We start from the raw sequence: 17,133 nt of genomic DNA, 5'->3' as shown, positions 1-17,133 counted from the left end.
CTTTCAAGTAAATAAATAAAATCTTAAAAAAAACCCTAGGAAGTTGTTGAATAAACTCATCACATCTCACAGCATGTTTGGGTTCCCTATCTTTTTTTCCCCCATAATTTTGGGAAATATTTCCCCTTATTTTTATTGGGTGCTTATGTTACCAAGCAACAGATAAAATCTAGGTCTTTTTTGTTTGTTTGGTGCGATTGGCTTTGCAGACCAAAAAAATGTTGCAGCAAATGTATGTTAGGGATTGGAATAAACTAAAAGGAAATGTGTTTTTAACTTGAGTGCAGCGTGTTGACTGCCATCACTGCGCAGTGTGGCTTAAGGCTCGTTCGGAATTACCAAAATGAAATCCAGGCTGCACGAAGTTTTCCTTTTCCAGGCCGCTTGCAGTAGTTTTTAATGTGGTGGTTGGAAAATGCAGGTTATTGAGTAGAAAGTCTCAATCTATATTAAAAGTCTTTGCAGGGAAGGAGACTTTTCTGCAGAGGCTTTTTATAGCAGAAATGCTGTGCAGATGTCAATGTCAGATGTTTATTGGGGGGCAGGAATGAGTGTCTTACAAAAGGGAAATGAGGATTCTTCCCCCTGCTGCCCCCACACTCCTACTGACTTTTTTTTTTTTTTTAACCGTGAAACACAGACAGCCTCCTAAAATCCTAAGGCACTTCAATGTTTAGAAGGACCTTGATCAGTCTTGCAGGATTTTATAAGACTTGAAGATTGGCTGTTAATATGTTGTCATTATGGGTCAGTAACTCAGATAGATTTTGATTTGAGGACATAGAGAAGTATTGAGTCCAGAGGATATCCCATTTCTACCGTACTGTCCACCCAAATGAAACAAGTCAGACCGCCTCATTCTTACATAAATAATGTCAAACCCCTTTTCTTATATAACATCCCACTTTTTAGTAGAAATCAATCACCTCTGCTACATTAGGCCCAATTCTTTCAAAATGTTAAAACTTTGGTGAGATAGGTGTATTGTTTGCTGGCATTTTTGTTTGTTTAAGTGAGCTCTTTTTTTTTCTCCCTGGGCAGCAGTGTTTACTGGAGCTTTTGAATTCTCTGTGAGCAGGAGCCGGTGGGTGGTATATATATTTTTTTCCTCGCCCCTGTTGTATCTCGACCCATTGTGAAGATAGAGCACTGGCTGAGTAAGTCCCTGGAGTTCATTAAACAGTATGTCATCTCATCCAAGGGGTCTAGTCAAGCACATCCGCCATGTGGGTGAATCCTAACTTGCCCTCCAACGTAAAAATGATTTCATTTGGTCACTAAATTTGAAAACCGCAAATTCTTGCCAGAAAACCATCCAGCCTCATAGCTGAGCGTTCGCTGTGTGTGGCTCCCCTGTGCTAGGTCTGGGTCCCTACGGAGAAGGACCAGGTTCCATGTGCTGCCCTCAAGTTTCTTTTCATTGTTCCTGAAATGCAGTTACTCAAGGAAACCATTCTGATACACATCAAGGAAGCCGAGTGTGTGGGCTCTAGAACCAAAATGGCCACATTCAAATCTTGGCCCTGCCCTTGAAGATTTCCTGTGAGTCCCTTAATCTCTTTTGACCCCTGCTTTCTCGTGTGTGAAATGAAATGATAATACACCTCTCATGATTATCGGGAGGCTTAAATGAGTTGATACATGCAAAGTACTTAGAAGAGAGACTGGCACGTAGTAAGTTCACTTTAACTATCATATATCAATAAAATCAATAAAAGCTCTCAGTAGACAGGCAATTCTGACGTAGAATATCCTTCTCTTTGGTTTTGACATGAAGATTCTTTTTTTTTTTTAAAGATTTTATTTATTTATTTGACAGACAGATCACAAGTAGGCAGAGAGGCAGGCAGAGAGAGAGAAGGGAGGAAGCAGGCTCCCTGCTGAGCAGAGAGCCGGATGCGGGGCTCGATCCTGGGACCCTGGGATCATGACCTGAGCTGAAGGCAGAGGCCTTAACCCACTGAGCCACCCAGGCGCCCCTGACATGAAGATTCTTCATGATCGTGAAACCATAGAAGCAAAGTAAACATTTTTTCCTGAGACCATGGATCCATTCTTTGTGTTAGTGGTTCAAAGGGGGAAGGGAGGAGTGTATAGTACAGTTTTGCCTCCTTTGTTTCTAAATGTCATTTAGAGAAATAACTACTCTATAAGAGAGGTCTGAAACATGTGCCTTCTAGCAAAGCACTCATAACCCGCCCCCCTCACTCCCAATCCTACTGGCATTGGGACTCAACAGAGGCTTCTAAACAGAAGGAAGACCTCAAATGTTAGTCAAGAGCTGTGGCGCAAAGGAATAATTATGTTGAACATTTTAAGTGGCATGTTGGGCCACAGAGCATCAATACATAACTGACGATTAAGAGGCGACCTTGGAGTATAGTTGCCCCTTGTGTTAATCCCCACGTGCAGGAAATACCACTTGGACTTGGGTCCCCACATAAATGTACTTTAGTAAGTTATTTAGGGACTCCAACAATTGATTTTGAGGCTTACGAGGGAGTGAAATGTGAATGAACTTGAGTTTCTTTTTTTTAATTTCTAATTTTTTAAGGGTTTGTATTTATTTGAGAGAGAGCTTGCAAATGAGTGAGAGGAGAGACAGAGGCAGAGGGAGAAGCAGAGTTCCCGCTGAGCAGGGAGCCTGACGTAGGGCTCGATCCCAGGACCCTGGGCTCATGAACTGAGCCGAAGGCAGATGCTCAACTGACTGAGCCACCCAGGTGCCCCTGAACTTGAGTTTCTATTCAAAATAAATAAAGCCCCAGAATGAAGCCCTTGAGGATTCCAAAAGATAAGCAACCATTTTGTTTCTCCACTGGGTACTCCAGAGCCAAAAGGGAGAAGTGGTCCTTGGCATCCTGGGTTCGCCATCCTGAGCTTGGCTGGGTCCACGAGAGTGGGGACCTAGACCTAAGGCCTGGGGGGTGGTCACGTTATTGGTACATCTTGGGGGTGAACATCACAAGAGACCCCTGTTTCTTTCCATTTCCTGACTGTGTTAAAATCATTCTCCAGGGGTACCTGGGTGGCTCAGTCAGTTGAGCGTGGAGCCTGCTTCTCTCTTTCCCTCTGCCCCTCCCCCTCACTTATGCTTGCTCGCTCTTTCTCTCTAATAAAATTTTAAAAACAAAAACCACGACGCTTCTCTGTACCAGAGCGTCATTCCCACACAAGGGTCTCGTTTCCCAATCTGAATAACGTGAAGTCATGCATAGTGCTATAGATAGTGGTCCTGAGGCCAAAGACTTCAGTCTGATTTTCTCCAGGTGGGTATTGTGCATGTCCTTGCCCATCGCTGTTTTCTTAGAACTTGCCCATCTCTCTTCTCAGTTCCGGCATTTAGTATTTCCATGACATGTTGTGGCCGAGTTCTTCATGATCATTTTTAGTAGTTAGACAACTGGTCACATGCAGAGCATGAGCCAGTACTTAGCCAGCGAACGAAGTGGAAACCGTCTGCCAAACCAGGTTTCATAATCTTCCTTTAGTAAAACTCTACTGTGTCATTTTGTTTGGTCCCGGTCTTCAAACCTTGAGCAGACCCAAACCTGTGTAGTAGACCGGGCCTGCTGCAACACAGATTTGACTTAGAGTGGACCAAAGAATAGAGCGGACCATGAAGAGTTAAGAAAAGAAAGCCGGCGGGGGAGGGGGGGGAGGGGGTAGTGGGTAGTGGCACATTTGTTGAATAAAACTATCACGATTTTAGATTTTTTGCTTATTTCCTACAGGCCCATACCATTTTGGAATGTGTTTGTGCTTTCGAGAGCAGGTTCCCTGCTCTAATACAGAGATTCCTGCTTGCTACCTAATCACAAGTACATTCCAGAATAATCCGCAACAGGAGATAGGTGCTCAGTGACTAGTTGTTGACACTTGAGCTTTGTGCATGTTTCCGTAGTAGGGCATGGTTTCTGTTGAAGCAGAGTATCCAACAAATGCCACGGGCTCTTCTCCGATTTCTCATAGGCATTTACCCACTAACTCTTCACCTCTCTGAAATCCAGCCAGTTAGTGGTATGGTCAGTGTGGAACCGAACCCTAGCAATGGAGGGGCAAACAAGTGTGCCCAAGATGAGAGTTTCACAGCCTGTGCTGAAGAAGGCAGGGAAACGTGATCTGTCTGGGAAATGTGTGGCCTCACTTTTCTCATCTCTTAAATGTGAGGGTCATACGGTGTGACCTCTAAGGCCCTTTCCAACCCTGACTTCTGTGCTCCTGGGCTTTTCTAACCACCTCCTCCCTCCAGGCTTGTGTGCTCCTCTGTAAACTGAGGGGGTGGGACGGGCAGGTGTTGAAGTCCTAACTATTGGCGACTTTAAAAGAGTGAGCTTTTAGTTATCCAGAAAATCTACCCCTCCAGACTGGCCATCTCCCCAGGGTATCAGGTAGCCAAGATGTCACTGCCCATTAAAGCACAGTGAAAAGACTCATTTGGGCCTGGGTTCAAACTGCGGCGGCGGAGTCCTTCTTGGGAGGGGATGTCGACTTAGACCTACACAATTAGCTCCTCGCTGTTGGAGGCTCCCACCCCGCCCGCTTCAGGCCAGCGTTCTGGTGGGGATGAGAGGCGGGGCGTGTGTGTCCATCAGATAGGAGCCCGGTGGTGTTCAGGTTTCCTCCTGACAGTTCTAATCCCTTGTTCCTGTTCCGAAGGGTAGTGTCGATAAGCGGTGTCCCAAGTCACACTCCGTGGCAGGTGAAGTTCATCCCAGCATCTCTTCCCTGCCCGGTATCTGCTTTCAGAATTTTGCTCAGGACTTTGGTTGGTACTGATAAGAGGGGAACGCGCTAATCCTCTGATAGCGACTGGGAAAGCGGAGGGCGGGGCGGAAAGAACAGGAGGGCGGGAACCCCGGGCCAGCTGCCGGGGCGTGATGGCCGGGGCGTGATGGCTGGCCCCCGTCCTTTCTAAGCACTGATGAAGATGCAGGACAGGTGGCCTGCGCTCCCATGTGCCTCGGACAGTGGCCCTGGAGAGAAGCAGAAGACGACACACGAAGTCTTCCTTTCTCCGTGGAGGGTGGCCGGTACCACTTTTACTCTAGTCGCTTCCCTTCCTCGGGAACTGCCTTTCAGTTCTGGCCACGGACACAGTCCTTCCTGGCAGCCAACCCCCGCACTTGGCCTTCTCCCTGGTGGTGGTAGTCTCCCTTCAGCTGGCCAGTTAAACCCACCCCTTTCTCTCCAGTGTATCCGAAGTCTCCTCTCTTCCACTGAGTGTTGCCTGAACACTCTGCTTTACTGTTCCCAGGCCTCAGAAGGCCTTCACCTCAGCCCAAGTTTAAGTGTATTCTTGTTCTTTTTTAAAAAAAAATATTTATTTGACAGAGATCATAAGTAGGCAAAGAGGAAGACGGGGGTTGGGGGGGGAAGCAGGCTTCCCACTGAGCAGAGAGCCCGATGTGGGACTTGATCCCAGGACCCTGAGATCATGACCTGAGCTAAAGGCAGACGCTTAACCCACTGAGCCACCCTGGCGCCCTGTATTCACGTTCTTGCCCGCAGAAGACATTGAGTTTTGCCTTCAGCACAGCTACTGGTGCCGAAGGGAGCACACACAAGGGACCCTGCTACACCTCGATGGGGGAGATAAGTGTCCAAGGCAGACACTGGTGGTAGAGGCCACAGCAGGCCATGCACAGTGGGCAGGAGAAGGTCGTCTCTCCTCCTGTGTCTCCTGGCTGATCCTGGAACCGTGTGTTGTGTGTAGAAGGACTTCAGAACAATTGAGGCACATAAAATGAGCGAGAGTGAGCGTGCGTGAGAGACAGAGCGGATGGAGGGAGCATGGGCGTCTCCGGGGTGCGAAGTGTGTGCCCCTGGGTTATTAACGGTCAAGTGGTATTCTTCCCTCTCTCCCCACCCACCTTCTTCCCAGACACCCTTTCCTTCCCTCTAATCTGCCTCTTACAAGCAGCAGGCCAGGCCTGCTCGGTGTCATCCATTCCAACTCATTCTTAATTCGAATTCATGGCCAAACCTTCAAGGTCATCTGTTACTGCTGCCTCACCACTGTATTTGTCTTCCCCCAAACTAGGTCAATCCCACAGCCCAGTGTACCCAGGCCTTGCTCAAGATGACCTACTGCTCCCACTGCCAGGGGCTCGTGAGCGTGAAGCCGTGTTACAACTACTGCTCCAACATCATGAGAGGCTGCCTGGCCAACCAAGGCGATCTTGATTTTGAATGGAACAATTTCATAGGTGAGTGAGCGAGTGAGGGAGGGAGTTGTGTTGCCAGAGAGAGCTCAGCTTCCGGGCACGGGGAGTATTGTAATTATCGTCCATGAAAGTTCTGTGCCTCATTTATGGGATGCCAGGGTTCTAAGTGTACTTGGAGTTTGCACCATTCTACAGGTAAGTGTTCCCTTGAACTGATGGCGCTGGTACGGAAGACCTCAGACCTAGCAAATACCAAGCTATCAGAAGGAGAATGTGACTTTTTGGCATTTCCCCCCGAAAGGTCTGTTTTAGTTACGCATCATAGGCTTGTGTCCCTGTAAATGCTGGAGTACAGCCATTACTGACTGAGCTTTGAAATCACCTGTCATCCTGGGACCGAATCTTCTATATAGTGGCCCGATGCCCTTTGGATGTTTGAACCAAGTGAAACCTGACTGGGGGGGGGGCGCGGAATCTAGGGGTTCTCTTTCTACAGAGGATTTCACAGTAACCCGAGTGCTCTGGTGAGCACGGAGGCCCCTTTGCTCTAGTCATTTTAGAGGTGAGCATCCTCACAGCTCCCTGACATCCAGAATCCAGACAGCAGTGTACGTGGGGTGCCCACTTTCCAAGAGGATTCATCAGCATCAGTGGGAGAGGACAATTTAAGGATCATTTACAGGTCTGGCCATCGAGTTCGTTGATGTGCCCTTAACGCACAGCTTAGTCCTGAAAGCTCCGTGACGGGCATGGGGGCTCCTGGTCCTCTAGCGGCGCCGTGCGTACGCGCGCGCACACAGATACACACGTGCATGCACACACACACACCAATGGCTCACAAAACAGACTCGGCTCTTCCTCCAGCGCCCAGTCACGTTTGCGTAATTGCAGAACATAAGTGGCTTTAGAAGCACCTGTTTTTCACTTCCTTGTTCACGTCAGGGGAACATGTGTGCAATTTGCTGGCACCTTTGGGGCAAGGGATTGGACTCGGGAGAGAAGGCTTTTTATTTTTTAGTCTGCATGAGAGCTAATTACCATATTAACTCTGTTTGAAAATGCATCAATAAATTGGCTCCAACAGATTCTTGAGAACACTGACCCGGGGTGGGGGGAGAGAGACACATGAATATTAAGCACTTCAACACAGTTGTAGCCTAAATAGCTCAAAGTGAGAAGACCTGTGAAAGGGTAGCCAGAGGCAGCAGAGGCTCTCGTATGGATGGCCCAATGTGCCCAGAAGGAAGCCATGGGAGAAATTGTGGCTTTAAAATCGTTCCCCCCCTCCCCCCACCCCCCACCCCTGGAAATAAAAGCTCATGGCATTTCCAGATCGGAAGTTGATGTTTCAATTTTCAATTTTCAATCCCACTCTCACCCCCACAACCCAGATGCCAAATTTGAAGTTCCCTTCTGCTAAATTCATTTTTGTAAATGTTGGTTCGCCTTTTAACTTTATAGCATCTAATGTACTCGTTCTCTGGGCAAAGGAAGAGAATTCACCATACACTACAAACAGTGCAGAGCGACAGCCCTCGAGTTTTGCCAGCCTTTCTACAGACTGGTGACGAGTGAGGTGCAGAAGGCCGTGTCCCTTGCACTGTTCTCTTGTTCCAATGTATCTGGCAGAAACTGTAACTCATTGTATTAAAATACAAATTCTCTCATGCTCTTTTTTTTTTTTTAAACATTTTTCCAAATCGTTTGCAGATCCACGTCAAATCAAAACTGCACTGTGGCTCGCTTAATTAATGTTTTCAAGCAAGGAGGAGTGAGTTGCGGTGGTTGTTCTTGTTGAGAGTTTTAAAAACTACGTTTGTTCTCTTTCAAGAAACAGAATTAAACCCGAGTGCAAATTGATAGGATTTCTGAATCCATTTTCCTCAGTTCTTTGAAATGATCCTCCTTGGAGGGATGAGGTATATAATTGTATCTAAACTTAATTTTTAATGGGTATTTTATTCTTTCTGTCCCATAAGCTGATCTCACAGGCCAGGGGTAACAGACATTGTTAATCCCCAGTGCTTTTTTATGAATTTTCACCAGGGTTTAATTTGCTCTGTGGTTGTAGAATTCAGTCCCAATTTACATGCCTCTGCTCTAAGTTCTTTTTTTTTTTTTTTCCTTCGCAAAGAATTTTTCTTTCCCCTTTAAACGACTACAGTTAACGAACGGTGATGGGCTTTTCCCCCAACTTCTTTAAAATCAGATCTTGGGGTTAAGTCGGGAAACTGCCTTTTGTTTTCCCAGTGGGTCATGAGCCTGAAGATGGGGGTTTGTGAGTCCTGGCGGCACAGCACGAAAGGATTCAGTTTGCCTGGTGTGAAGGGGATTCTCTGTGGACGGGTGGGGATGACCTCGTGCCCATAGCCTGAGCGCCAAAAGCCTGAGGCTGGACCAGACCCCCAAAGAGACAGGGTCAGTTTTCCACATCTGTCTTCTTGCTGCTGTGTTCTCCTTTCCCTCTCTTGAATTGCTACCAGCCTTGATCCAGATGGATCCAAACAGTTGGAACACCCCAGACTTGGTTTTGTAAGAGGTCGGCTCGGAAGGTCAACCGAATACTCCCTACCGCCACCACCGGGACGAAGTCGGTTTCCGGACAAGCTTAAATGCTAAATGCTGCTCGGTTGCACCTTGCTTTCCGTCACGTACTGTGGTTTGCCTTAACCTTCACCTGACGCCTAGCCAGCCTGACTCGCGTCACACGTTGCGGCCTGCAGGACTTCCGTGCTGGGATGTCGGGGTGTCAGGGCTTCCAGCAGGAGGCAGGGGCCAGTCAGATATCCCGGAAATGAGACCGTTAGCCTGGACCCACCATCTTTGGCTCTCCCTCGGGGCTTCTGATCGGGGCTGGCCACTTGTAGGGAAGGGCCGCACTGAGAGGCAAGCGGGACTCCCCCCAGGGGTTGGGGGGGGCCACTCTGTGCATTCCTCAGCCGCCCCGTGCAGGATGTCATGGCACCGGCCCCAACAAAGGCCCGACTTCCCTCCATTCCCAGAGTTGACAAAGACGCCAAACAGCCAGAAGAATCGGGTTTATGTTTCCTTTCAGTCTTTCACAAACACATTAGTGATCCGGCCTTTCCTCACCGATAGGGGAATGAGTAGTTCCAAAATGCACTGGATCCCCCACCCTTGCTTAAACCTCTGCATTTTGGATATTGATTATCTGTCTATTCATAATATTTTTATTTGGAGCAAGCGACTTCCTCTACAAAGAATGTGCTTTCTGTACGTAACAGTCCTCGACGCTTTGACAATGATGAACACGTTGAAGCGGTGCTCGACTTGTTTACAAAAGTCTCCCTTTGCTAGCCCATCAGAAGCATTTTCCCCTCTGGTACGATGCTGTATTCATGCCGGCAGCCTTTACTAAGAGGTAGGAAGTGTTACTTTATTGGTGCTTACCATAGTGCAGTCTGAAACTTCATTTGTGACTGCTTTTCAAAAAAAGTGCGTTTCAGGGAAATCTGCTTGTGGTTTGTGACATTGGAATTGCAGCTTAGAGAAATGACCCCCATGCCTTCAGATGTTGTGTTGGGTCTGTTCTAGGTGGAAGGTGAAAGGTTGCTGATCAAATTGGGTTTTATGGACAGGCTGCTGCCCAAAGTCCTTTGCACCAGAAAGCTGAGGTAAAAGATGGTGGTGGCCTGCAGTCTTCTCTGAGAAGGCCATAGAGGTTTCTGGAAACTAGCCCTCCTTGCTGGGAGCTATCCTCGGCCTACCTGAAGACTGTGGATAACGTGGGCCTAAAGAGCCTTCCCTGCCGGGCCTTAAGCACCAGAGTTGAAAGGAGAGCGGACAAGTGGAAAAGTTCAGTGCTTGTCCAGAGTGAAGCACCCTTTTCCTCATTTCCAGTTTCATCGAATTTTGACCAGGAAATATCAGGCAATAGTACTAAGCCTCACGATCCCCACAAACACGTACGGCAGAAAGACAAGTACCGCATATTTTGTTTTAAGAGATTCAACGTGTACTAAAACATTCTAGACTCCTCCAGAAGGCCAAGGTGACTCGCAGAGTCATCCATGAAGACTCACACTGGGAGCGTGGGCTTTTTGGGACTGTGTCTTCTGTTGTCTTCTCACCCAAATGAAAAGAGGCACATGTTTTGCTTTAACTCGAGGCCCTTGTGTTTGAAATGGGAAGTTTTATCTTAATATAAAATTGCATCTTTCAAATTTTCATTATTTGAAAAGTCATTAGAATTCCTCGGAACACTGTCATTTGTGCTTTCCAACTGTGCGCTCAAGGAGCTGAAAGGGTTTCATTTAAAAAATGAAAGAAAGCAAATGATACGCCAGGATTTTAACGGATTTATGTTTCTGAGTCTTGTAAATGGAACCTAAATGAAAAGAACCCAGGAAATCACTGGGAGAAGCGGCATGTTCTTGTGCCCCCGGCCGCAGGTTTGTCTGCGGGAGCTAGCGCAGAGCCTCACAGCGACAGCCAGCGACATGCAGGGAATGAATAATCAGTGTAATAGAATGTTCCCAATTGGGTTTCCTCTCTGTGGAATAAAGCATCCACCTGGCCATTTCACCCTTTAGAGAGCTAGTGATAACACGGTGACTAAATGCAGTTTGGTGTTAATAGAAACGGGTGTAAAAACCTGAATTGATCAGGACACGTGCCTTCTTCCCTAACCCCCCGCGCCCCCCCCCCCCAAGAAACAAAGACGGGGTGAGATAAGCAGACTGATGTCCCACAGCCGAACTCATGGTTTACTTTTTGTGCTGTATTGTTTTTCCCCAAATGTCCTGTTAGACGCGATGCTGATGGTGGCAGAGAGGCTCGAGGGTCCTTTCAACATCGAATCGGTCATGGATCCCATCGACGTGAAGATTTCCGATGCTATAATGAATATGCAGGAGAACAGTGTGCAGGTGTCTCAGAAGGTAACGAAGGCAGGATAACTGGCAAGGAGAGGCAGAGCCCTCCCCCCAACCCCTCTTCCCCGCCTCCCCCCGCCACCCCAGGCTTGGGACGCACCTTCCCTAATGTGACCATGTTTGCTTTGATGCAGGTTTTCCAGGGATGTGGGCCCCCCAAACCCCTCCCGGCCGGCCGGACCTCCCGTTCCATCTCCGAGGGGGCTTTCAGCGCTCGCTTCAGGCCGTATCACCCTGAGGAACGCCCGACCACGGCGGCTGGCACGAGTTTGGACCGACTGGTGAGCACTTTGGCGCAGGAACGGGCGTGTTTAATGACAAAGAACCAAAAGCATTTGCTCCAAATGCAGTTTTAGTTGGAAGTCTGTCAAGTGCAGGTCTTTCAGGTGAAACTTTCCAAGCAGATTGCATGTGGATGTCCATAAATCTGCCTCTCATTTTGTGGCTCATAAAGTCCATACGTCATTAGGAAACGCGGCGCATCTACTGTGCGCCCATCACTGTGCCCGTTAGAGGGAGGCGCAGAGCGATGGGACGCCTCCTCGTTCTCAAGAAGCCCCCGGCGCAGCGGGAGAAGCAGGCATCCCCGGCTTCACGAGCGCAGGGGATGTGCAGGGAGCGCTGGGATGGCGGGAAGGTGGGAGAGAGTTGCTTGCCACGTGTCGCCGGGGCGAGGGGTCGATGGGGAGGCATGGTGACAGGCACTCACAGTTGCACAGAGGGAACGGTATAGACGCTTCAGCCAGAGGAGGAAAGTCTTCTCATCCCTCGGGGCCCAGAGGCTGGCGGGCCTCAGATGGTAGCTGCGAAGAAGAGGGAGGGTGGACAGTGGATCTCGGCCGCTCCCTTGGGGCCTGCATTCCAACTGCTAGTTCATTGGAGTAGTTTGTTCTTTCTGTATAAATTTGAGCTGCATTTTTCTCTTGTGACTCGAGTTGAAAAGGAATTGCCTAGCACTCTGGAGCTACTTTGGAGATGATCAAAAGACACATGTGTAGGCTGTTGCGTGTTTTTACAGAGGTCTCTTTCCCTCCCTCCCCTCCCCATGAGGTTACTGATGTCAAGGAGAAGCTGAAACAGGCCAAGAAGTTCTGGTCCTCTCTGCCCAGCAGTGTTTGCAGCGATGAAAGGATGGCCGCCGGGAACGGCAATGAGGACGATTGCTGGAACGGGAAAGGCAAGAGCAGGTTAGCCGCGGGCAAGTGGGGTGGCAGTTTCCCTTCCCACCTGCTTGGGGGCTTGCGGACCTTTCAGACGGGTGTCACTCAGTTGTCACTCGAGGGAGGCATCATGGAGTACTTGATGGTAGGTAGCAATAGCATGGTTGGCTTCTAGATGTTCTAAGGAACAAGCTTTGCCCTGCAAGCCTTGGGAAGGCACCCGGTTGTTTGCGGAGAGTACTGGGCCAGAAGTCTGCGATGATGGCTCTGGTCCAGCACGAGGGCTGCAACTCAGGGTTCTGGTAGCATCATCATCTTTCCAGGATTTTAATGCCTATGGTTCTCAGCCCCCCCGGGCTGGCCTCCTAAAGCTCCAGTTCCCCCAAAGGCCTCATTCTCTTCTTGGGTGATGTCTTATGTAGCCACCCTCCATACCCAGTAAATTTCCTAAGTCCCCACTGTATCGGCCCTTGACTCTGACCCACCAACGTCCATTAAAAGGGGTAGCTTTCCAAAAGGTCCCTGTCAACGTGGAGGAAAAGAAATGGGACAACTTTCCCCTGAATTGCACTCAGTGGGAATACTAGAATCAAGGCAGCATTCTCTGATCTTCGGCGACTTTGACCTTGACCGATCATCTTAACGGGGTCATTTCCCATTTCAGATACCTGTTCGCGGTGACAGGAAATGGCTTAGCCAACCAGGGCAGTAATCCGGAGGTCCAGGTAGACACCAGCAAACCAGACATACTGATCCTTCGCCAGATCATGGCTCTTCGGGTTATGACCAGTAAAATGAAGAATGCTTACAATGGGAACGATGTGGACTTCTTTGATATCAGTAAGCACCTGTGGTTTGAAACTTGCACCTTGTTCTCGTCCACCGTGTGATGAGAACAAGTGGAATGAAATGTCTGCTTTTTTTTTTTTTTTTTTTTTTTTTTTTTTTAACTAGGTGATGAGAGCAGTGGAGAGGGAAGTGGAAGTGGTTGTGAGTATCAGCAGTGCCCTTCGGAGTTTGAGTACAACGCAACCGACCACTCCGGGAAGAGCGCCAGCGATAAGGCCAGCGGCGCCGGCAGCCTTGCCGGGGCACAGCCCTACCTTCTCGCTGTCTTCTGCATCTTGCTCCTGGTCATGCAGAGAGAGTGGAGATAATTCTGATTCGTAGAGCAAAAGTTCTCTTCAAAAAGTTAAAAAGGCACCGGTTATCACTTTTATACCATCCTAGTGACTTTGCTTTTTAAATGAATGGACAACGATGTACAGTTTTTACTATGTGGCCACTGGTTTAAAAAATGCCGACTTTGTGTTTTCATTCAGTTTTGTGGGGAAAAGGGACTTGTATGTATAAAGGCGGTTCCTGCTCCCCCAGAATCATGTTAAACGTGGCTAACAGTGTAGGTACAGAACTGTAGTGAGTTGTGCATTTGTGATTTTATCACTCTTGTTTGTTTGTTTTTTTTTCTTTTTGTTTGTGGGGTTTTTTTTCCTCCTTCAATTATGATCTCACCTTGTTTCTTACAAGAAAACCAGGGTCCTTTCTTGGCATGTAACATGTACGTATTTCTGAAATATTAAATAGTTGTACAGAAGCAGGTTTATTTATCATGTTATCTTATTAAAAGAAAAAGCCCAACAAGCAGTAAAAATGTCCATTTATCCCTGTTGATGGGTTGCCTTCTCTGGAGAGGAGTGGATATGATTTTGGTTTTTTTTTATTATTAAGTTAGGACAGAATGTGAAGGCACAAGGGGGCTTCTGAGCCACTTGGTAGGTTGGATTCAGGCTCTACTTCACTGATAGCCGGGGACTGGAAGACACTGCAGACCATACCCGTCTTGGTTGAACTGAATTACATAAACTAAGATCACAGGTCTGTTTCTCGAACCCGCTTATACTTAGAGCAGAACCCACTTAGAAGAAGATTCCTTTTCAGTACACTCTCCCTAGAAATATAGAAGGCGTCCAGGATGTCTGAGTTATCACACGTTCACACGTAGTTTAGGGGGTGGGTTTTTGTCTTTTTGTGTCTTATCCAGGCAAGTTAGCAAGCCGCTGTGTGCTGGTCTTCATGTCCACACTGACCTGCTTTGATTTCCTATCCTGAAGGCAGAAATAAGTGACCAAGAAGCTCATTTGGTCCCCCTTGTTACAGCACCCCAGATTTCACACCCCACCGTGTAGAATAGGGAACCGTCTGGGGGCCAGCCAGACCGGGGTACAGTCTGGGCGCCCCAAATAGCTGTCAGCACTCCTCCAGCAAACTTCTCGTCTGTGCATTTGCGTCTGGTTTTGGATCCCCGTTTTTGTAAAACAAGGTTTCTAAAGTGTCCTACTTGAGTTGTCTTCCCCAGGCCCATCTGATCAGAAAGGCAACGGGCTTGCTGTGGGTCCCGGCCATGTGCTACCCTGTCAGCCAAGAAGTCCGCTTGGGGCCATCTGGGTGTCCAGGCTTTTTTCACGTGTTGTCGTTGCTGGGAGGCGGACGGGAGGGACTAGCGAGCCCAGAAGACAATAGCTTAGGGGTGACCCTTAGCTACAATTCCGGGGGCGGGGGGGAGGTGGCACGGGGATCTGGCAAAGGCCGGAGCTGTTGGCCCAGGCCAAGACAACCCCGTTCCTTGTATCCTTACCAAATGACAGCTTATAAAACCATGAGAATGTAACAGCTCCCTTTAAAAAGGAGTTCCCAGAAAGTCTTCAAAGAGGGAAGATCCTGCAAGTCTCTTCCTGCGTTAGGCAGCCAGATCTCCGACGCCACAGAAGCTAACACCCACGGAGGGGTGGTTTGTGTTCCTGTTGAATCTTCGGTTGTTAGACTAATTCTCTATTTTTATATTGAAACATAATTACTTGATAGCTCAGGGTCTACATTTCATTCAGCTTTTCACACCAAATTCTTCAAGAATGGTCAACATGGAATATTGGGGGCTGTTGTAAACAGAGGCTTAATTTTATTAGAAGTATGCAGTTATTTATTAAAGCATGATGTTAATAAAATAGGCATATTCTGGCTGGTGTGTATACGTGTGTTTTTTTTTTTAAACAAATCACAGGAGACCTAAAATTGAAAAGGTGCTCCATTTATGTATGAGGAAAAATGGATTGTAAATAGCTAAAGCTGCCTTGTGAGAACTTGGAAAATGTGCTGATACTTAGTAACTACCTCAGTTGTGAGGAATTTCCTTTTTAGCTTAGACTGCTATTACTTTGACTTGGTAGAAATGAATCTGGTCTCCAAAATGTGGCTCAAAGAGTTATCCCCGTAGACCTTGTGAGTTGTTTTTAATTTAAAACCTTGAACTCTGCCCAGCTGTTTTCTTTCAGTCAACTTCTCTACACCAATAACATTTTCCGAATTAAATATTCTTGAAGGTTCTTCTGGACTCTCACTGATTTGTTTTCTTTCTTTGCATTTTTTCCTGTTACCCTTTTATTATTTAAATTATCTCTTGCTTTTGAACTTGAACTATGAAATAAACAAATCATAGATTTTTCCATTCAGATCTGACTGGATAACTCTTGGCTCCTAACCAGCTGGCAGGCTCACCCTTGCACCCTGTCCCACCCCTGCCCTGTAAGAAAGAATAAACGCAAGCTGAATATTCTAAAATCTTAAGAGTTCAGAGTATGAGGTAGAATAAAAGCTTTGTTGGTAGACCTGCCTTTTCCAAAGTCTCTGTTAATAGCATGTGACTTTGTGTTTTACAAAGTCATTTGGAAATTATTTTTTCTTTCCAACACTTCACCACCCTGTACCTCAAGAGAAAAGACATTTTAACGACTCTCAGATTTACATTTTATTTCAAAAACAGTCTGTAATTAGCACCTCTTATTTGATAAAAGACAAAAGTACAAAGAATTGACATGCATTTAAAAACTTTCGTCCCTGCATGTTCGAAACCTAACAGTTTACGTGAAGAAGATTTTGTCATTCGTGATTCTAGAACGGACAGAAAAATAGATGTGGATGATGATGTGCAAAATTCTGCTTGCCCCTTGGTGTCTGCGGAATGCTCCCACTTGCAGAGCTAAAGGGTGGGAAGTCAGTGGCCAGACCTGTGCCTTCTCACTCGAGCACATGCGCAACTACCAAATACAACTTTGTTCATTGAAATAAGGGAACAAGGGCCGAGAACTATTTTTTTTCAACTTCAAACCTAGTGGGCAAAATACACCTGTGCGTTCTGGGGTACACTTTATTGCACAAGTTCAATTTCTACTTTTAATCTCCTAGTTATTTTCCTCTGGAAGTCTTTACAGAGGTGGAAAATCCCCGAAAGATAAACTGTGGTAATCTAGGAATTCCAGCCCATCAGTAAGGCCAATCCATGTAGTATTTACTTGTCTAATTTTGCTTTCCATTAGGTAATGTTATGACAGGGTTTAAAACCCAAAATCTACATAAAGATATAGAGGGGAAGTTTTCCTCCTATTCCCACATTCAACCTGTCCAGTTACCCCACACTCTAAACTTACTAGTTGATGTGTGTGTGTGTATGTATATATATGGAAAATTTGGAAGAAACCATCTATGTATGTATATGTATAAGCCTATATATATCTTCCAAAGTTTCCTTATACATACACAAGCAAATATGAATGGAGATTTTCCCCTGTTTTCTAGGTCAGTTACATTATTGAGGGATTCCTAAAGATGTGGAGTCCCATTTTAAAGGCATGGCTGCTCAATGGTACCCCATTTGGGATTTTTACTGTATTTTGGCCCAGTTGAATTGAGGTGATTTGTTTTCAAGAAACAAACCTTGAACTGAATGAGGAGCAGTTGACACCATAGCCCTATAATCCCAGATCGCGTCTCTAGGATACTTGTCTGTTCACATTAAGGTTTGTTCCTGGTAGTTTGTCTCCATATCCTCACCAGTGAAGACAATACTGACTGGCCAAA

General features: G+C 47.0%; 1 protein-coding gene across 1 annotated transcript in view; it reads left to right on the top strand.

Moving 5' to 3' along the window:
* GPC4 (glypican 4) overlaps nt 1-13,816 on the top strand; it is a 106,354-nt gene extending 92,538 nt beyond the window's left edge. Inside the window, exons 4-9 of the mRNA XM_080794761.1 lie at nt 6,044-6,209; nt 10,938-11,068; nt 11,197-11,343; nt 12,113-12,249; nt 12,887-13,062; nt 13,177-13,816. Coding sequence (XP_080650887.1) covers nt 6,044-6,209; nt 10,938-11,068; nt 11,197-11,343; nt 12,113-12,249; nt 12,887-13,062; nt 13,177-13,379 — 960 coding nt within the window. The 3' untranslated portion in view covers nt 13,380-13,816. The remainder of the gene's footprint in view (nt 1-6,043; nt 6,210-10,937; nt 11,069-11,196; nt 11,344-12,112; nt 12,250-12,886; nt 13,063-13,176) is intronic.
* Nucleotides 13,817-17,133: the final 3,317 nt, after the last annotated feature.

The sequence above is a fragment of the Martes martes genome (genome assembly GCF_963455335.1).
Source record: "Martes martes genome assembly, chromosome: X".
NCBI lineage: Eukaryota > Metazoa > Chordata > Mammalia > Carnivora > Mustelidae > Martes > Martes martes.
The sequence above is the reverse complement of the archived record's forward strand: the minus strand, read 5'-3'. Positions and strand labels throughout refer to the sequence as shown.